This window comes from Scardinius erythrophthalmus (genome assembly GCF_964197995.2).
Source record: "Scardinius erythrophthalmus genome assembly, chromosome: 9".
Taxonomy (NCBI): domain Eukaryota; kingdom Metazoa; phylum Chordata; class Actinopteri; order Cypriniformes; family Leuciscidae; genus Scardinius; species Scardinius erythrophthalmus.
The window spans coordinates 31,215,890-31,238,253 of record NC_138229.1 but is presented as its reverse complement, the minus strand read 5'-3'; the positions used below and the strand labels follow the sequence as shown (position 1 = coordinate 31,238,253).

General features: G+C 37.4%; 1 protein-coding gene across 3 annotated transcripts in view; it reads right to left on the bottom strand.

Moving 5' to 3' along the window:
- Positions 1-22,364, bottom strand: part of pigk (phosphatidylinositol glycan anchor biosynthesis, class K) — a 50,191-nt gene that overhangs the window by 16,716 nt on the left and 11,111 nt on the right. For all 3 annotated transcript variants that reach the window (XR_014030724.1, XR_014030725.1, XM_081373860.1), the window contains exons 8-10: positions 21,610-21,720; positions 17,807-17,979; positions 3,486-3,561 (exon numbers count right to left, since the gene is read on the bottom strand). Coding sequence is in view for 1 of the 3 variants with exons in the window: in XM_081373860.1 (XP_081229986.1) it covers positions 3,486-3,561; positions 17,807-17,979; positions 21,610-21,720 (360 nt within the window). In the remaining 2 variants the exon portion in view is untranslated. The remainder of the gene's footprint in view (positions 1-3,485; positions 3,562-17,806; positions 17,980-21,609; positions 21,721-22,364) is intronic.

Here is a 22,364-nt window from a genome sequence, read left to right as displayed (position 1 = left end):
CTGTTTGAAAATTGTGGCGCACAATCACCATCCAACTGAAGCAAATCTTCCAGAAAGAATGGGCTAAAATCAAACAGTGTAAGACTGTGGGGGTACAAAAGTAAACCGAGAAAATGAAAGTGTTTGGCCATACAGGAAATGGCAAATAAAGTACTGATTAAAGAGTTATTTACTGATTTAAGTACTGAATTTAATTGAGATATTAAATTAATTTGAGATCATAGTGTTTGGTATTCAGACAGAATCATTTTAAATGCTTGGGCATTTTGTCCAGAAGTAATATTTTAATAAAGGAATCAGTAAAGAGAGTCTCTGCTTAAAGGGTTAGTTCACACAAAAATGAAAATTCTGTCAGTAATTACTCACCCTCATGTTGTTCCAACCCCGCAAGACTTTCGTTCATCTTCGGAACACAAATTAAGATATTTTTGATGACATCTGAGAGCTGGCTCACTCCTCCAAAGGCTTCTATGTTATTGAAACTTGCCTGCCCAGAAAAGTTAGTAAAGACACTGTTTAAAATAGTCCAAGTGACTACAGTGGCTCAACCTTAAGTTTATCAAGCGACGAGAATACTTTTTTTGCGTAAAAACAAAAACAATGACGACTTTATTCAACTATTAATTTTCTTCAATGTGGGCCTCTGAGTGAGTTCACGTAGTGAAGCAGCGCAGCGCTTCTGTGTTGTACGTCACACGCATCACACACATGACCAGCGTTGGCCAATAGTGAGCCTAAGTGTTGACGTACAACCCGGAAGCTTTAATAGTTGAATAAATCATTATTTTTGCGCACAAAAAGTATTCTCGTCGCTTGATAAACTTATGGTTGAGCCACTGTAGTCACTTGGACTATTTTAAACATTGTCTTTACTAACTTTTCTGGGCAGGCAAGTTTCAATAACATAGAAGCCTATGGAGGAGTGATCCAGCCCTCAGATGTCATCAAAAATATCTTAATTTGTGTTTCGAAGATGAACGAAAGTCTTACGGGGTTGGAACAACGTGAGGGTGAGTAATTACTGGCAGAATTTTCAGTTTTGGGCAAACTAACCCTTTAACATTCTCACTAATAAAAATTTTTGAAGAGAAAGAAGAGATGGAGATAGAAAGATCAATGGTTCTGATGTAGTCAGCATGAGGCCAGTAATAGAGTCCAGCACGCAGTGGGAGGGAGCGTCCAATCATCCGAATACAGAATGAACGAATGCTATTAGGACGACTCATCCCGCTACATATACACACACTGCCTCACACTGTCTTTTTATCCTGAATAGAACATTCACATATTTATGAATGTCATTGCAAAGCTCCGTTATGACAGTTCGATATCATCACTCTAAAGACAGTCATGACTCATGACAGGCCTGAATCTTTAGCAATATGCTGCAGTCCTCCAGATGATTTCTTAAAGCCACTGGGATTTGAATAGCAAAAATTGCCTTTTTTTCTCATACACAATTGAATATGAAAATCCATTTATCACATCCTGGAAAATTTCTGGTAGTATAAAAAAAAAAAAAAATGTTACTGAAATATGCTCTAGATTTAAGCAGAAATTGTGTCCAGTCAGTGTCCAGTCAACCTCAAAGATTTGGTTCATTTCTAGGTGGTTTGCAAGGATTTTTGCCGATATGTAAATGGTTGAAATTAATTCAGACCTCTCTAAGGCCAGAAACATTTTATGAAATTACAACGAATGCAGAGACGACAATAAAATGATTTATAGGGATAGTTCACCAAGAAATTTTAATTCTCTCATTACTCACCCTCATGTCGTTCCAAACCCGTAAGACTTTCATTCATCTTCAGAACACAAATTAAGATCTTTTTAATCAAATCTAAGCGATTTCTGTCCCTCCATTGACAGTCTACGCAAGTTTACTCTCAATGTCAACTGTCAATATAAAAAAGTTTATAAAGAGATCGTAAGGTTCCAATAAGGTTCATTCTTGTGTTCGCAGCAATTTGAGCTTCAGCAAGAACCAATAAGGTTAATTCTCATTTGTTACGCAGGACTAGGGCTGTCACTTTATGTTCGAAAATCGATTGCACAATCAATCGGACCAACCAACACAAGTTTCGAAAACGAAAATAGGGAATCGATTTTAACAATCTTTTCTCGGAGCGTGTCCAGCTCATCACGATACGCCCGCAGCGAACGCGCATCACACAGCGACTGCAAGCTCTGACAAACACACATAACAGCAAATTATACTTCTGCATAATGTGTCTCTTTTTACTGCAAAAATGTAAATTCTGCCGGTATTCAGACAGTCTCATGCATACAGATACAGATTCGGGCCACGGTCTACAATCGCCTACGTAGGCGAAATTTGTTTGACATTTCTAATCGTAAACACAGCCATGTTGAAGACTGCAGTAATGTTTTTCATTGATGTTATGGCAGTCCACTCTTTTTATTGTTTTTCGAGTATGTTGCACTCCTGTTTGTCATTGTGCACGAAACTTCACGCCAATATTCAGAAATATTGCTGACTTTTACGTTCTTTACGTTCGTCCTAATGCCTGTTAGTTGCCCGTGGATTTGCCTATATTTGGCGTTTAAAATGGAAACGTCTTTAGACATGGAATATTGATTTTACAATCGATTCAATGAACACTTATGTCTCAAAAATCGAACAGGATTTTTTCACAAAAGTGACAGCCCTACACAGGACGTTTGAGCTTCCGCAAGAACCAATGAGGTTTGTTCTTGTGCGTCAATCAGGTTTGGTTGAGCTTCTGTTTAGGTTCGCTGATCAATTGTGAATAAAAGCCTAAATTTAATCTGTTCATCATATAAAGTATCATGTCTCTTCAGAAAATGTGCACTAAACCGCTCAATTCATATGGATTAGTTTTACAATCTCTTTATGGTAGTTGCGTAGTTGTCTATAGAGGAACAGAATCAGATTTCATTAAAAAAGATAATCATTTATGTTCCCAAGATGAACGAAAGTCTTACGGCTTTGGAACAATATGAGGGTGCGTAAATGATGATGATGATGATCATTTTTGGGTAAACAATCCCTCTAATAAATAATCAGATGTAAATTATATGCAAATAACACTACTAGGGTATACTGCTAAATGACTGGAAGAGCATAGCAAATATCATTTTTGCATTTGCATTTGCTACAACAGCAAAAAAAAAAAAGAAAGAACAATGGATTGTGAAAGCAGTTGTCAAAATTACAGTCACTCCCTTAGCAGCTCTACTTAAAACCACACTGCAGCTGTGTTAACTAATTTCCTGTAATTTCATGCCAGAGTAATATAACACAAATAAATGTACATTCATTAAAAAACAAAAAATAAACAAAGAAGCCTTTTTTTTTTTTCAAAAAAGACAGATTTATGATGTTGAAAAAGAAATACGTATCTTATGAATAATCAATTGTACGTTTAAACGATCACAATCATGGACCATATCAACCATTTCCTCATTTACATATTCCAACAACATTTAACAATTAGACTTACCTGATGAATAATTTCAGCCACTGGAAGTTGGTCCACATACGTCAACGATTCGATCTGTAGATCGCCACTTCCAGACCTGAAGAAAAAAAACAAGAAGAGGCAACTGTCTTAACAGGAGACAAAACAAGTCCTTTTTAAATGTAATGCTTTCCAACTTTGCCTGCGGCAAAACAACAAAACCGTATTTTCAGACTAAACAAATCATTTGTTTTGTCTTCCGTAAAATTGAAGCACCCTCTAATCTAACCACATTACTATGCAGTGGGTTGAAGAAGCCAAAGCCTCGTCAACGTACAGCCATCCCCTTCCGAAATTGCCCGCAGTCTGTTCGTTTGAGTGGTGGGATGATGTTTTGGCCTTCATGTGGGCCAGCAAAGCTCAGAGGCAGGACCAGACGAAAGAGACTGCTTCAGCCCGGCTGTCTCCGACTTCATACATGAGTGGCTGCTGAAATTGAATTCAGAATGCAGCTCTCAATTCCACACAACAACTGACTGAGACAGAGTATGATCTGGAGTGGAAGGTACCACAACAAAAACAACTTTCCTTTATAATGAATAAAGGGAAGATAAGAGTAAGCGATACAAAACCCTCATGAAATCCCACTGGACTAGATTTTTAAAAAAAGTTTCTGCATCCAGAGTTAGTTGAAGCAACACTATTATATGGTTAGCCGGACAAATAAAACAAATCGAGCTTTTCAAATATTCATCGGGTGACGAGGGGGTGGTGACTGACAGGTAATTTTAGAGGTGTCATTGCTATTCACTGAACAAACAGCAAACAAACTGAAAGGTGTTTGTATGAAGAATGAGGCGTTGGAGAGTGGAGGGAATTGGTAATCTATAGTTGGGCACAGCATTTCAGCCGACAAATCACTCCTGTATTTCAATGAGCGGCCTGGACAGCAAATTCATGGCCCATCGGGATGAGGCTTTTTCTATTAGGTGACAAAATGGCCTGTCATTCTAGCCATGTGTATGGTATAGGCACATTGAACCACTTTTGGTCTCGGTTTAAAAGGCTAGACTTGAATTACTGCAAAACGGAAAAGCAACAAGAACACGGCAAGAATATTTACTGTGAGCCTGCCAGCTACAACATCTACACACCAGCAATGAAACCGCAATAAAAACACTGCAGTAGCAATGTAACAAATCGCTTCATTCTAACAAGTAATAAAATACACAATTTGTTTTAATTTACGTTTTCAAAACTTCACAATTCCAACAATGAGGTTGCTAATATTTTCCGGATTAGTTTTTTACGTGTTTCTAAGAGGTTGCTAGGGTGTTCTGAAGTAATTGTTTCGTGGTTTGAAGAAAGTCAAAATAGCCCACCCTCTTTATGACATTCTGATCCCAAGATCTCAGAACAATCCTTAAAATCCTTGTTAAGAATCTCCCCAACAAGCCGCACAATTTGAGGTGTAATTCATGCATGTAGTCAAAATGGTCTGGGTCACGTTACTAGGAGAGTAACTGTACACAAAAATGACAGTTCTGAAGTCACGGTGTGGTATGTTTTTGGTCCAGCAAAACACTTTTTTTTATTAAACAGTGGTTTACTGAACAAACTATTACTGTATTTAAATGAAAAAAGACTGTCAATGTTGTTGCAACTGGAACTAACATACCGCACAGTTTATGGTGCCGTAATTGAGGGAAGAGATCTGAAGTGCTTACACCTTTGGATGCAAAATACTGTATGTTAGCAAAATATTTTTGGAAAAGGTTAGAATTGCAGTGCTCCCATTCTAATCCGCTTTGTTTCGAGCATGTGTCGCCGGCACTTGTTCATTGAAGTCTGCGAAATTAAACATGTACACGCTTGCTGTCAGGATCGTGCACTTATCTGGCAGAAGCTCACTCTGTCATTTGTTACTTTTCAGAAGAGTTTGCAACATCAAAGAATATTGATATAAACGATATCATCCCAAATAAGGGGGGAAACTCTGAGTTTGAAATTACATTACACACAAAGTTCCGCACATGCAGTGGTTAAAACAACACTGTATTCAAACGTGCACTTTTACACCCCTAGGAGGTATGCATCAAAACCTAATACTTGACAGATTATCTGTAGGGTTGCTACTAGGGCTGAAAATAGTTCAAAAATGTCCTGAATTTTATTCAATTCTCATTTTGCTGAAAGATACAGCGCAACTTACCGAAATGTATCATGTCTCATGTAATCGCTCAACCAGTGTTTCAACTAACAATTCAAAACAACATTTATGCTTCAAAACATAAAGATGTCAATAAAACAGCTTGTAAATATCTCGTAATATTGCATTTAGCTAAGAAAAGCCATTCAATGACTATAATGTGATAGCTAGCTAGTAAAAGTATTTTTCCCATAGCGTACTTGATTCGTTATCGGAACTGCAAGCTTGCGAATACCCAGCCCTAGTTGCTACTCAACTGCAATATCCAACACTATCCAACTATATTTCTTCCATTAGCTGTTGCTACATCACACCGCATTTGCATAAAGGCCCAAAAACACTAAACAGACATCAAAGAACTAGCAGCGATGAAAGTCAGCTGTGGTATCGTCTCACATTGTCCACGTCTGGGTCAAAAAGTTGCACTTGAGCACACTGCAAAGACTACAGTCGTCGGCCAACTAGCACGTACTAGCGCGCCTATGTGAGAGGAAATGACTCTCCAGGCCAGGAGGTGGCAGTAGTCTGTATTCATCATTCAAAAACAGAAAACCAGAAGAGCTAGGGATTCTGAAATCACCCCCTATACCCTCAAATAGTGCCCTATAGTGCACGGTGTCCCGCAGCTGAATCATCCATCCATCCATTTTCCAAACCGCTGGTTCAATGTGGCTACAGCGTAATATAATACAGGTATACATTGCCTTTAAATTAATAATTAGATTGTTTAATTGTGGTTTATGTATGCTAGTTTCCATGACAGTTCAAGATAAATATTTTCATTACTACTGGAGCTGCCAGTTAGCTACGTTTTAAATGATTATTAAACAGCACAAACCATGCAAACGCTGCAGCGCTTCAGCGCACTCAGTGTCCGAATTCACTCACTCGTTTTAATTAACTCTCTCAGTGGACTAAATTAGTTGAGTAATGTAGGGTTTAGTGAATGAAGATACAGAGGGTGATTTCGAACACAGCATAGGATTGCGAATATACAATGAGAAGAAGCTTAGCTGTGTCCAAAATGGCATATTCTCTTTAAGCATTCTCTTATTTTGAATAAGTATTACTTCACGACCACTAAAAAAGTATGTTTTATATAGTATGAATGTATATATCTGGCATGCTGCCTTTATCACATGATCACCAGCATCAGTTGCATAGTATCATTCATAAATCCTCTCCCGTGGCCTCATGGGATAGTAAAGTGTCCATCGTATGCACACTTCAAAATCTCGTCAGAAGAAGTAGGTCATCCGGCTACTTTTTGACAACTCTTTTATGAGCACTGTGAATTCATATACTGTTTTTCTCCTACTATAGCAGGGAAGTATGCGATTTCGGATACAGCCTTACTGATAGCCCTCTTGATTTGTTTTGCTTGCTGTCGTCACTTCCTTCTGTTTTTGAATGATCTGACCCACCAACAGGCTACGCCACCAATTGAACAAATTCAATCGATTGAAAAAAACGACGACATGAGCCTGGCTAGTGCTCGACAACAGCCGGATTGTTGGATTGGTATGTCATGGCCTTAAAGTCTTCTTGAAATCAAAATTGACATGATTTTACTTAGTGCAGATTAGTAGTCTTGTAGTGAATAAATAATCTGTGCAAATGAAAAAAAAAAAAAAAAAAAAAAAAAAAAACTTTTTTTGTTTTCAAAATTTCAAGTCAAAATCAGAAATTGTGTTTCTCCTCTGGAATTGTGTTCCTAATGTGATGACATCAGTTTGATGGCTTGGAAATCAAGCCCTGCCATCTATTATTTATAATTGAATATTCTGTTTCACTTAAAGGTCCCATATTGTACACCTTTCTGAAGTTTTATTTTAGGTTTTGATGTCCTTAAGAATATATATAATAGCAGTACAAGTAACAAAAACCATCTCAATATCTTTTTGCAGCTCCTTTCTCAGGAGCTCTGCCAAGAACAGGTCGTTTTTGGCTTGTTTAATTAATATTCATGAGCCACTCTTCTGATTGGCCTGTTGTTTTCTGAGTGACGCACGGCCAGGCCAACCACAAGTGACTAGGGTCATGTATGCTGTAGCCTGCTTTGGCTTAGTGATGCTCACAAGTAAGGTAAATAAAACACCTGTAATGATGGTGATAAATTATTTGTTATTAAAGCATAAACATTCACAAACCACTGTTAATTTAACATAAAAGCAAGCATAGGCTACTACGTGCATGGTTTGGTATGACAGAATTATTGTCAATGAAGCTGACTGCACAAGAAATCTTTCATAATGTGAACACTTCGTTTGTTCTAATCAGAGGATTTGCCAGAACAAAAACTCAGTTTTGAGCGGTGAGTGGATTCTATCTTAAATGAATCTCATTGGCCATTGCGTTCAAGAAATCAACACATATGTCTGTGATTGGCTACATTGCTCAACGCTCGTTCTGGCCTGTAAATCGTTTTTATTTAGTTTTAGTTATTCTTGTTGCTTTTGTGCAACATATGAATAAAAATGTATTTGTTTTTAGATGTTTTATCCTTAGATATTTCTATTTTGCGGGAGTCCCGCGAATCGTTTTATTCTCCTGCAACCCGCACACACCTTACTAAAAGGACCTTACCAAAAGGTTGGGCAAAAGGAGTGAGGGACGGTGGGCAGTGCTCGGGGTGGAGACTGAAGGCGGTGACTGAGTAGTTCTGACATCACATTTTTACGGAAGTCACAACGGCTCGTGAAAAGGCACAGCTACTTTATGCAGGCTGTGCGCATTTGTCTGTGGATTGACTGTTTTGAAACTTATATGGTAGTTACATAGCCCCTAGGCCTCAGTTATCATGAAAAAAGCCAGGAAATTTAATTTTTGACAATATGGGACCTTGAAAAATATGTCACAATACTGAAGTTGGTCACAAATTTTGGTTCATGTAGACCTTAAAGTCCTTGCTCATGCCGCCGGAAATCGCCAAATCTCACTGAAATTGAATGACCTCCTGTGGATTTACAACTGTAAATTGATGTTAGTTTGAATGCACCTACAGATTTTTGTTGAAAACCCTAAGCAGTGATGCTTTCCTCGGAAATATGAGGCTAATCCGTCAAAGCAATTTTGCAACTATTTTCACGATGACCTTTCAATTGAAAGAGTTTTGGTCAATGCATATGAAAAACCATCAGAAGGCGTCTAGAGAGGGGGCGAGAGAGCAGACTTTCATTTCTTTTATGCCCACGCCGCACCTCCTGATTTATTTTTCATTCAGTAACATCACCTGACATTTAATTACTTTGAGACTTGAGACCTGCGCTAGGCAGTCAACATCATCACCCTGGGCAAACCTGAATTACAATACAATCTCGTAAAGAGTGGGCACGTATCATAAAGACGAGTGGGGAGTCTATTAAACCAGCCTCCTCTGTAAAACTTAATTTACCTAATGGAAGCCCTTTAATACAGCAGCAAAGACTGCGGAGGAAAGGAGGCGGAAAACAGGATGGCTACAGAATGATTTAGCGTCGTCACGCATCTACTGTCACACTACAGAGAGAGGTCTCATGGAGGGGGAAAATCAGAGCTGTGTTGCTTTTAAACACTGGGGAACGTGATGTTCTACTACGTATGCTAAAAAGGGTTAGTTCACCCAAAAAGGAATACTCTGTCATCATTTACTCACCCTCACGCCGTTCCAAATCTGCGTGACATTTTCTGTTGTTTTTTGAAGACCATCTTTCCTACATTTGAAATATAATTTGATGCTGGGGTTGACACTATTGTCTATGACGGTAAAATTATGCGCACCAGCTCGAAATTCAGTATGAACACATGGGAGTCTAGCCTAATAGTACACAGCTTATGAAGGACCTTGTTTTAATTCAGTTTATATATATATATGTACCTTGCCATTCAAATGTTCATTCTCATCCTAGGGCGTCATATACTGATGCTTTTGACATTTCGTCTACATCCAACATACATGGCACCCTTTAGCGTCAATATGACACGCACAGAGCTTTGTTCGGTTATGGGTAGGTTTAGGTCTGGGGTAGGGTTAGGGTTAGACCGCTAGGAGGCATCTTCTGGCCCATATCTATCTGTGTCTCATATTGACGCTAAAGGGTGCCATGTGCGTTGGATGTAGATGAAATGTCAAAAGCGTCAGTGTATGACGCCCTAGGATGAGAACAGCCTGCTTATGCTCACCAAGGCTGCATTTATTTGATTCAAAATACAAAAAACAGTAATATTGTATTTTACAATATTCCCTAACCCTGTTTTAATATATTTTAAAATGTAATTTATTCCAGTGATCAAAGCTGAATTTTCAGCATCATTATTCCAGTCTTCAGTGTCATATGATCCTTCAGAAATCATTCTAATATGCTGATTTGCTGCTGAAGAAACATTCATTATTATTATCAATGTTGTATTTTAAAATAATATTCAATTAGAAAAGTTTCATAATATTTAAAGCTGCAGTCCATAGCTTTTTGGGTTAAAAATTATCCAAAATAAATTTTTGATCAAGTACATAACCAGCCAGTGTTAAAAACTATCTGCTTGCCTTAGCTCGATTCAAAATGATAAGCTTGTAATAATGTTTTTAATTCCAGTGGTACTGGTGGATTTCCGCGGGAAATTCGAGCATGTCTTTGCACCATTACGTCACATCTGTACACATAAAGAAAGAGTCCCGGCGGCTAGTAGGCTATATTGCGTGTGATGATGTTGGAGGTGGAGATTTATAGCCTTTTCTCACAGCACTTGATATAATTAAACATCAATTTGATGGCGGACTAGAAAGGTTCAAACGACAATCACCAGTGACAAAAGAGAAAAAAAGAGACTGCAACCGGCCCATGCGAAAAAAAGGATAAATATCGGAAGGGTTAAATGTAGTCACGAAATGCTGATGTTGTTAACTTTTAACAATTTGAGAACAAAGTATAATATGCACGTTTGACGTGATATGATAAGCGATCGTTAGATTTAATCAGCGCGATTTACTGCAATGCTTTTTTCCCCTTAGTTGGTCAGAACAAAAGTGGATGTTACTTACTTGTTTAGATGACATTTTAGATGACAGTGAAAATTCTTATGTTGGTCATACTTCCAAAAAGTAGAATCTGTGATTGCGATTGACAGTATCCACACCACCACAGTGACTGACAGCCGCACATTCTCAAAACATTGGATTCATCAGCGCTGTGCCGAGGCACAACGCACGTAAAGTTGATAATTTCGCGAATAACTGCAATTGCAGATTCCGAACAGAGATGGCGACAGAGGAAAACATTTTTTGAGGAAAACATTTCTGAATTTTTCTTCTAACATTGGACTTCATTGGTTACCATCGTTTTTAAGTCCAAATCAATGCAGTTTCAAGTTTTTGAGCTGATCAACAAACGTACAGGGAACTACGTCATCACGTTGAAAGGTCACGCCGGCGCCAGCAGAAGTACAGCCCCACTGTTTACAATGCGACCGTACGTAGGAGGATAGTTCAAATCGTATTGTTTGCTATTATATATATAGTAATAGTATTCAGTGAATATGAATATGAATAGTATATGAATAACATTCTGATGAATATAAATAGTAGTTCAAATAGTATTGCCGGCGCCGGCGTGACCTTTCAACGTGATGACGTAGTTCCCTGTCCGTTTGTTGATCAACTCAATCTGAACTATTGAAGGTAAAAAGTCTATAAATTATTTATTTTTTTAGAAAATGACCTATCGTTTTCGCTAGATAACAACCTCTTCTTCAGATGTGATCGCGTACAGCCCGTTTAAACACTTCAAAGACTTTTGAAACTGCATTGATTTGGACTTAAAAACGATGGTAACCAATGAAGTCCATTGTTAGAAGAAAAATCCAGAAATGTTTTCCTCAAAAGACATAATTTCTCTCCCACTGAGGAAAGAAAGACATGGATATCTTGGATGGCATTGGAGTGAGTAAATTATTAGGAAATTTTCATTTTGGGGTGAACTAATCCTTTAACATTACTGTTTTTTTTGTTGTTTTTGTTTTAATAAAATAAATGCATTCTTGGTGAGACAAAAAACATGTTTCAAAAACATGAAATACCAATCCCAAACTTTTTAACGGCAGTGTATGCGTGTGTTAAAAGTACCATTTCGGCAGCGAGAACAATGCTGAACCAAATAAAGATAAATGTCTCGGTGGTATAGAACCAATCAGATTTGCTACAAAGAAAAGGTGGACCCGCCTTCCTCCTCACGTTTGCAAAACTCAATGAGTGAAAGAATCGTGTCAAAACTGTAAGTGCAGCTAAAAAAAAAGACAGAACAGTACTGTACATATCGGGTTATTTTGGGAACTTTTTGCCCTACGTTTACAAGAAAAAATGTCCCAAAAGTGTAAGCCTGGAAAAAATGGAAGTCAGAATAATATAGATCATGCGATTCTTAATGCATCATAAAGCGTTGCTTTACTGGTCAAATGGAATTCGTTACATAACTGAAGAATTTTTGTAACCTTAATACTGTTATTTTCCTGTTTATTACTATAAAACTGCTTTAAAGCAATCTGTATTGTATAAAGTGCCATATCAAAAATGGCCTGGGGCTGTCAAATTACAAAAAATTGTGATCCATGAGCTATTTTGGTTCTCAAAACTGGAATGAATGATCTGTTCAAAATGGTTCGTCAAATAACGCGGTCATGTGCAATATGTATAAATACCTAATAAAGTATCCAGTTAATTTATATACATATTTCATGACCCATATATGATACTGTCAAGGCATTATTCTCTTTTGAAACTTGACTTGAAAGTTCCCCCTTTGAGTTCCACAGAATAAAGAAAGTCAAAGGTGGTACTCAGTATATTTGATACTTTAAAGAAGGTTAGGTGAAAGTTGTCCACCCCTGACGTCCCGCAAGCGCGCCGCTGCCACATGACAGACATGCATATCTCCAAATGTGACACAACTAGTCCATACGGTCACAGGCCCAGATAGAGTGAGCAAGGTGACCATGCATTAAAGAGTGGACTGATGTCCTTGTCAAGGCAGCCTGATGGTAGAGGAGAGCGGGAGACGCCAGCCATGCATGACAGCTGTACGACAGCAAAGAGACACGGGACAGAGACCTTCCCTCAGGTGCATATGCTGCCGTTTCACCCACAGACGTGCCAGTATACGAGTCATGACAGGCCGTGGCAGTGGGACAAAAGAGAATACTCCCCTTTCCCAAAGCAACAGACAGAGTTGACTCTTGACTGTAGCGCTGGTTGACAGCTGGTTCAGTGGATATGAAACGAACCGGTGACCTAACCTTTTTTTGCCATGCGAGAAATATCACTTATTAAGAACAAAATGAAAACTCACCATTAATAGAATATTTTTTTAACTGTCATACCTTTTGCAACACATGCATTTGCGATGCAGGTAAGTAGACGTCTAATCTTTTCTTCTGTATTGAGACATACTGAGTCAAATGGATAAGCGGAACAGAAAAATGACTTGGTTCATCAGATGTTGATTGGATGGCAGCAGATCTGATAACTGATAACTGATTGAAGAAGTCCTGCATGTGTCACCAGAGAGAAGTTGTTTCACCAGAAAAGTGAGTGATGTTTTAAATATTAATTAAATGGTCAAAAAGAAAACATGCATGGATAAACCATTCACATTTAAACAGATGCTACACAACATCACAAGCATCTGCTATGTCTGCTTTCTTTTGATTGACAGATCATTTTAGTCATGTGACATTAACAGTGAATACAGTCTAATGCAACTGGTTTAGCATGAGGAGAAATAAATCCTGTTTCCATAGTTTATGAATGAAGAGTCATTTCCACTAGATTGGGGTATTTTTGAAAGAAAAGCCTTTTTTCTCCTGCCAACCAATAGAAAGAAGACTCAAGTGGATCCAAGCAATTCAGCTTGAGTCACGCCGATAGAATAACTTACCAAGTGTAAGCCTGCAGCAGATTTTAATTTTGTTTATTTTACAACAAGTAAATAAATAAGATAATTCAGTTTGACGGGACTAATTTCCCTCCGCAGTAAAACAAGGCATGCATATAGATAGATAGATAGATAGATAGATAGATAGATAGATAGATAGATAGATAGATAGATAGATAGATAGATAGATAGATAGATAGATAGATAGATAGATAGATAGATAGATAGATAGATAGATAGATAGATAGATAGATAGATAGATAGATAGATAGATAGATAGATAGATAGATAGATAGATAGATAGATAGATAGATAGATAGATAGATAGATAGATAGATAGATAGATAGATAGATAGATAGATAGATAGATAGATAGATAGATAGATAGATAGATAGATAGATAGATAGATAGATAGATAGATAGATAGATAGATAGATAGATAGATAGATAGATAGATAGATAGATAGATAGATAGATAGATAGATAGATAGATTAGATAGATAGATAGATAGATAGATAGATAGATAGATAGATAGATAGATAGATAGATAGATAGATAGATAGATAGATAGATAGATAGATAGATAGATAGATAGATAGATAGATGTAAAAGTATGCCAAATAAAAACGTATTAATTCCTTTAAAAAAAAAAAATGTAACTGACCCCAAACTTATGACTCTAGTAGTGTGATCATCATACTGCTTACACATCTATGTAATACAGTTATCAATGTTGAATGTAAAACACCAGAGAAAGGACAATTCACACGACTCCTGGTGAAAATCATCAGTGTTCTGCTACATTTCAGTGGAACAAGGTGATTGATCTCATATATTATTTACTTATTACCGGTATTCATCAATTATTTATTCATCATATGATAATGTCATTCATTGAATTCTCAGTTTCTGTTCACTCTAGTCATAGTCATTTTATCCATAGGTCAGTCCAACCTGGGTTTCAAACAGTAATAATGTTGTTTTTACAGTAACCAAAAATAATAATAGAGACATGGAAGACCTGAACGATTTAGCTAAATTAGCTTTTATATACTAATTAGATATAAAATATCTTTGAAGATTAGAAAAAAATGTGCAATTATGTTTACATAATCTGTTTGTGAACTGATATAATGAATAATGAAATAATTATGCAAACAGGCTTTCTGGTCAAAAGCACAACAATGTGCTGTATTCAGATTTAGGTCAAAATGCAAAGTGATTTTAATCATACGTGCTGTTGCTATTCCAATAGAGCTACGGATAAAGTTAACTCACTTTACTATGATGCTGTGGAATCTAATATATGTTTATCTAATCTCATCCACACATAGACAGCATTACAGATTAGTTTGACAGCAGAGAAAAAATCCGATTTTCTTTTTCTTTTTGGATTAGTAAACCAAGAAATGCTACTGCCATCTTGTGGCCAACATGTTTCAAAACACAATGCCTGCAAATGCTATTAACATGCACGTTTATTCTACTACTCAGACACTTTTCCTGAAACTATAACCACACGATCAAAATCAAAACCAAAACTACAAAGCTCAAAATTATACACTCTCTTTAAAATATATTTTCCTCAATTTAATTCAGACTTTTTAGGTATATTTATAAACATCAAAGCAAGTCAAATTAAATCATTTCTTAAAAGTTTTATGAGCTATTATTTAAAGTTTTTGTGCTATTATTAGTATTATTATTATTGTCATAAGTATTATGTTTGTGCTTTTTTGGGGGAAAAAGGGGCATAATAAAAAAAAAAAAAAACTTCAGTACTAGAAAGGACTATGGGTTTGGACATGAATGAAAACACATAATTAAAATAATAATAATAATAATAATAATAATAATAATATATATAAAGTCCTGAAAGTACTGCATGTTACATGAAAACTACAAAAATTAAAAAACAAAACAAAAATTACCCAAATATTGAACCAACACCAGTAAGAGAAATATCTTTTGTAAGACGAATGTTTAAAAAAAAAAAAAAAAAAAAAAAAAAAAAATTATTCTGATTCAGCAATTTAGGTGCTCGTATTCCTGCACATATTCATATTTTATATTCCTTCCAGCTCGCCTTGGAAAAGGTCAACTGCAGCAGCGCAGATCTCTTCTAAGACTGATGTCCTCAATGGCCTCCACCCTCTTGTACATTTCCTCTCATTCCAGCACTTTGTTTGGACCCATTTGTGGCAACTGTATTCACAGTGAGGTTCTGAATGCCGTCTGAATGATTATGCTCGGGTTTAGGCTGAGAGGACATGATGGCAGAACCTGTTTTCACCAAGTACTACATGTTCCTGGACCAACATTCCAATCAACCAATCAGATTTAAGGGACAAGTTTACAGTTTATGTCAAGTTAGACTTACTTCAAGTTATAGGTGCTTCTACATCAGTGTTATCCACCTATCATTTCCCTCTGATTTTAGGAATAAGTTATGGGTAAGGTTAGGTTTTGGACTGCATTTTCGGACAGGAATGTTAGTTGCCCCAGGAACGCGTCTAACTCAGCAAAATCAGGACGTGCGACATGATAATAGTGATTATTTTTGAATGCTATGCTTTCTAAACGAGCACATGCAAAACATGACGTAAAATGCTGAAATTGAGTTTTAAAAAGGTTTAACAGATTGTCTATAGTTTGAGTAATGGCTCTTTATATAAGAAAATTACTATATTTAGCATTTTTGGCTGATAAAATGGACTTTAATGTTCAAACAACTGAGAAAAAATGACTATATTTATAAGCACTGTTCAAATCGTATATTAAACTACTACTGAAGTCTTATTGTTATTGGAAGTAAATTAAAAACCACAGCACAGTCATATTTATCATACTGGAAACCTTTGTGACCTGATTTGGCAGATTTCACAGTAACCATGGTGACCGCAGTATGCAAATTCATTATTGGGTCATTAGAAGAATCAATATCACTAACAAAGTTGTTAACAGCCACAATGTATCTAATGTTTCATTAAATGAGACCGTTTGCTCTGGAACATTCAAAATGGCTTAATTAGGACTGCCGTTCGAACCACTAAAAACTCATTTAAAACACTTTAATTATTATGCCGAACCGAAGAAAATAAATAAATATCAAAGCTGAAGTGTGTAATATAATTATATAATTAATATAAAAATCTGAATATAATTAATTCTCACTACAGTATAAGCGATTTAACTTATGAAAATCAAAACATTCAATGTGTGTGTGTGTGTGTGTGTGTGTGTGTGTAATTCCGGAACAGAGCAGCATAGAGTAGAAGGGAAAGGGAAAAAAATCAATGACTGTTTCACATAGCTGAAAATAAATAAATAGCTTTCCTAGCATTAAAAAGGTAATGTTATTTTCAGTCCAGTAATTCTGTATCTCTCTTCTCTCACTCTCATCTCACTAACGCACCAGTGGGCGGGGCCAAAGATGTGATGTCGTAAAAGTGGGCGTTGATCTGATTCTGCAGAGGCGGTCTTTCGTCGCACTATTACGTCATAATGTGACTAAATCCGAAACGAGCCGTTTTCGGAGCTTGGTTTCAATAAAAGTTTTTGGACTAACAAGGAAGTTTTGAGTTACAGGATGTTTTTATAGAACAATGACTTCTTACATATCAAAAGATTAAGGAAAATTTGATTTTCTCAAATCATGAACCCTTTAACGTTGAACAATATGTGCATACATGAATAAAACTCATTTTAAAAGTTAGCCTAGACGTATTATACAACATAAAAACAATAACAGATCTGTGCTCATATCACTTCACTCAACCAGTTCAAAATAGTTTATAATAGAATAAGACTAAATCCATGTACTCACATATTCACTGTTACTAGCTTTCGCGACCAATTGTAAAGACCTTTTGGCACGCCCATTACTTTGACCTGCAGATACCCTCACATTACCACCCAAAAACAAGCGCGTCAACATGTGAAGTTATGGTAACTGCGCACTTGAACACTCAATGGCTTCCGACAGTGTCGACTAGTCTATGCAAGTCCTAGTCTGTCACTTAAATGCACAGACATGATCCTCATGGCCACACACATTATACCACAAATTGGCTTTCAATGACTATAAAGTCAGTTTAAGCCAACTACATTATATAAGCGTACATTGTGTCTCAAAAAAGCCAACACTGAATGGGCTAATTTACTCAATTTGCTACAGTAGATCCACTGCATTTTTCCAGGAAACAGTTATCCTCAAGATAATTTAGAGACTAACGACTGTGTTCCACTTACTTCTGCATTGGGGTTTCTAAAGGGGACGTCAGATCGATAGTGTCCTTGGTGATCTCCACTTTACGAACACTTCCGAAAAAGTCAGTGATGAGGACACTCCCCGGATCTCTCTGGAACAGGTCAGTACGGTGGCCTGGAGTGGACACACACTGACTCTGCGGGCACACCTTAAACTGAAACAAACACAACACTATCAGTCAAACGAGACTGAGAAACACGAACAAAGAGATTAATTACGGGTTGCCAAGTTCTAAGAGAGCATTCATTCCCAAATGATTTTTGCAGTTTATTAGAAGCTGTCAGAAATGAATACAAAGGAAAAGAACAAAAATTACCATTTAAATAACATCTGTTCCCGCACATCCAGCAATGGGGTGCAGGAAAGTGTCATTAATATGTGCTCTTGTGAATTCTAATTTAAAAAAGACGGAAAATGTATAATAACGTGCTTGTAGATCAAACACGGCCATGAAAATGTAACTAGCAAGGGGCCGTTCACACAGAACGCATTTTTCCATTCCACTGCGCTACTCCACTGCGCTACTTTTCCATAGTTTTTCAATGTAAACACGCGCTAGACAGACGTCTTTAATCGTTGTGCTTTGGTCTCGCGGCTTTTGCAGCGTCTCACGCACGACAATGTTAAAAAAACGCGCCGCTCAAGTTAAAAGAAGCTCAACTTTTAAAAACGTGTCTCTAGACCTTGCACATTTTTTCGCTCCATTGAACAGCGTCTCACGATTTTAACAGCAAAAACGCGTTTTGTGTGGACCGGCCCTAACAGTTGTTAAAACTGAGCTGATCATTAATGGAGGTTATTTTCATGTAAAAAAAAAAGTTTTTACCCTGTGCAGATTCCATCCTAAATGATGAAGCCATTATCTAAACATTTAATACATTGCAATTTGGGACTTTTACTCTTAATCCATTATAAACTCTAAACTCTAAATCATCCTTTTTAGTGTGACCTCAGGATGAAATAATTTAAGACCCAATCCTGTCCAGCTGGAATGAGGTGTGTGTGTGTGTGTGTGTGTGTGTGTGTGTGTGTGTGTGTGTGTGTGTGTGTGTGTGTGTGTGTGTGTGTGTGTGTGTGTGTGTGTGTGTGTGTGTGTGTGTGTGTGTGTGTGTGTGTGTGTGTGTGTGTGTGTGTGTGTGTATGTGTGTGTGTGTGTGTTGGGGGGGGACTCACATTTCAAGGAGACATTAAATTGCATTCACAATACATTTTGTTTCCACAATGTGAAACTGAATATTCAATGAGATTCAATAATGTCTGACTTTCCGAATCAGAATGGAGCCAGACCCTGAATGCGGGTTTGCAGTTGATTGTGGAGAGGATGGAAATTTTGACCAGCTGGGAATCGAGTTTCTGACTGGGAAATGGAGGCATTTTTTCTGCACATATGCACTTATGAATAATGCACAATAAGACCAATGATGTGGACGAAGTTGTTTTATAAGAATATGTGCAGAGGCATATCAGCTAACCATAGCGACTGCATCACTGAAAACTGCTTTAACATGATCCAGGCCTACCTAATCAGAGTCATTTAATTCAGTTTACCAAACACAACAAGAATGAATCTCACAATAAATAAGCTTGTGAAATTCATAAGCAGCAGCGCTTGGGCTAATCAACAAAAAGGCCAACAATAGTTTTGTCAATCGAAAGAGAAAGTGCAGCTATAAATTAAAACATCGGCGTTCAGACAGAAATTGTGATAATTCGTCTATGGCTGTGAAACGATTAATCACGATTAGTCGCATCCAAAATAAAAGTTTGTTTGCACATAATATATGTGTGTGTACTGTGTATAATTATTTTATAAATACACACACATGCAACCCATGTGGACCCATACTTGGAATTTGTCCTCTGCATTTAACCCATCCAAATTAGTGCACACACATTAGGAACAGTGAGTAGTGAACACACACACACACACACGGAGCAGTGGACAGTCATTTGCTGCGGCACCTGGAGAGCAAATGGGGGGGTTAGGTACCTTTCTCAAGGTCACCTCAGTCACTTCCTGCCAGACCCGCAACCTTCGGGTGACCAGTCTGACTCTCTAACCATTAGGCCACGACTGCCCCAAAAAAAGCTAAGGATGAATAAAATCAAATAAATCAAACTTGACATGACTCTTAATGATTCCAAAATGTAATTTCTCTGAACATCCAGTTCAGAAACAAGTTTCAAGTGCATACTTGAATTAAGCCAAATTAATCTGATTTAAACGAACTGCATTATTTTCTATCCCAACTCCCAGTGCACAGTGACAGCCAGAAAGACATTCTGCAATCTTTCTGATGATGAGAGTGAAAGAGATCATTCATGTGAAAGATCATTCATGAAAGATCAAGTGGCCCTTTTCTATCAACATTAAAACCTCTCTCTTTCTCCCACGGGAAATCAATAATATCGCTACTAATGCAGTAGAATGGGGAGAGAGAGAGAGAGAGAAAGAGTCAGGAGAGCACAGGGAACAAAAAAGCAACCAGAAAAGAGGCTGTTGTTGGACCTGTTTGATCTGGGAAGCACTGTGCCAAGCAGAGCGGATGTGGAGGGCAGGAGAGATTAAAATGGATTGTGGGAGTTGGTGGGACTCCAACCACTCAGATGAAGGGGAGAGAAACTAAAGCTCGCCCAGGCCTTCAGAGAAAAGGTCTCCCTCCTGACTGTTTCAAAGCAGTTTGACCTACGCCTGTGTTAGTCACTCTGTTTAAAGTGGTGCGTTATGAGACTTGTGGTCCCCAAGGCCGTTCTTTTCATCTGAGGTGACAGGGCGTCTTTGTGACCACCGCTTTTTAAAGGTCCCGTATTATGCCCCTTTTCACAAGATGTAAAATAAGTCTCTGATGTCCCCAGAGTGTGTATGTGAAGTTTCAGCTCAAAATACCCAACAGATAATTTTTTACAGCATGTTTAAATTGTCATTTTTTTAGTGTGTGCCCTTTAAATGTAAATAAGCTGCTGCTGGACGACCCAGGGGGGCGGAGCTTCATGAGCTCGCGCACAGTCTCTCAGGACAATTTCATCTCACGGAATGATGATAATATCAGAAACTCTCCGTAACGGTGTTCATTTCGAGTATAATGCCTACAGAGTCAGAGTGCTGTATAGAGATGAAACAGGTATAGTCTAGTAGTTTAATTACGGTTATTATAACGTATTTGTCATCTGCTTATATGTATCCATTATTAATAGCCTACAAGTCTGCTGTTTCGGACCAGGTCCGAATGATGATCAAAACATATACTGATGAGTTTAATAAAGTTTATTGTACATCACACAAAAGATGAAGCATCAGTTTTACTTCAGAAAATCACCGTAAGAGCTGAGTAAACACAGTAAGTTATAAGAAGTGCGCAAGTACATAAACGAATTTCGGTAGAGTTGAGGGAGCATTCCTGTGGGCGGAGGTTAGTCAAAAAACTGTTGTACTGACGTCATTAAAGAAGGAAGTAGAGGGATGTAGTCCAAACGGGCCGTTCGATGTAGGCGACTTCTGTTAAATAAAATATCTCGCTTGGCATTGAACTTTGAGCTTTATAATTTTACAGATATTATTTATATTCTAACAACAACATTACACACTAACTAAAGTTTGAAACATGGGATCACGAAGAACGGGACCTTTAAGTTCAATTTCTACCAGCTGTGGATATGGGAAATGCTCCTGTAAGATTTTACAACTACTTTCCAACTATCTGCAAAGCATCTGCATTCTCCATATTATTTGCCTGGAATTATAAACGGGCACCAACACAAAACACACATGCACACAGACACTTACCAGATCATTCATGTTGGCTTGGCTAGCAGGGTGGACTTCCTCCAGGAACTCCAGTAAGTAGAAGGTGTACTTGTCCATCAAGTGGACCCCTATTGCCAAATCTGGCTGATGCTGTAAGGACAGAACAATACAGGTGAACCAATCCCAATCTTTTATACTTCTTTAATAATTTAAAACTTATTTTAGTTATTCATGTTCAGGGATTTTTAGAGAGTCATGTTGCACAGATGTAGAATCTAGTCTAGTGTGTTTTGCAGTCTGTTCACACACAAGTCCAATGTGACTAGATAAAACAAAAGTGTAAAATGTTTGCAATCAATTTTCTCAATATTTTGTCATGTTATATTCAATACATTTAGTCAGATAATGTCAAAATGGTTGCACTTTATTTTACAGTGTGTGTACTTAAGGTGACCTTAACCTAAGAAAATACTGGGTAATATAAGGTAACTATAGGGGTTAAAGGGTTTGTTCACCCAAAAATTCTAACTATCCCATAATTTACTCACCCTCAAGCCATCCTAGGTGTATATGATTTTCTTCTTTCAGCCAAACGCAATCTTATATTAAAAAATATCCTGGCTCTTCCCAGCTTTATAATAGGAGTGAATAGAGCCAGAATTTTTAAAGCTCCAAAAAGCGAATCCATCCATCATAAAAGTAATCCATACGGTTCCCGGGGGTTAATACACATGGAAAAGAATCCATATTTAAAACTTTATAAACTACAATCACTGGCTTCCGGTAACGGCCGT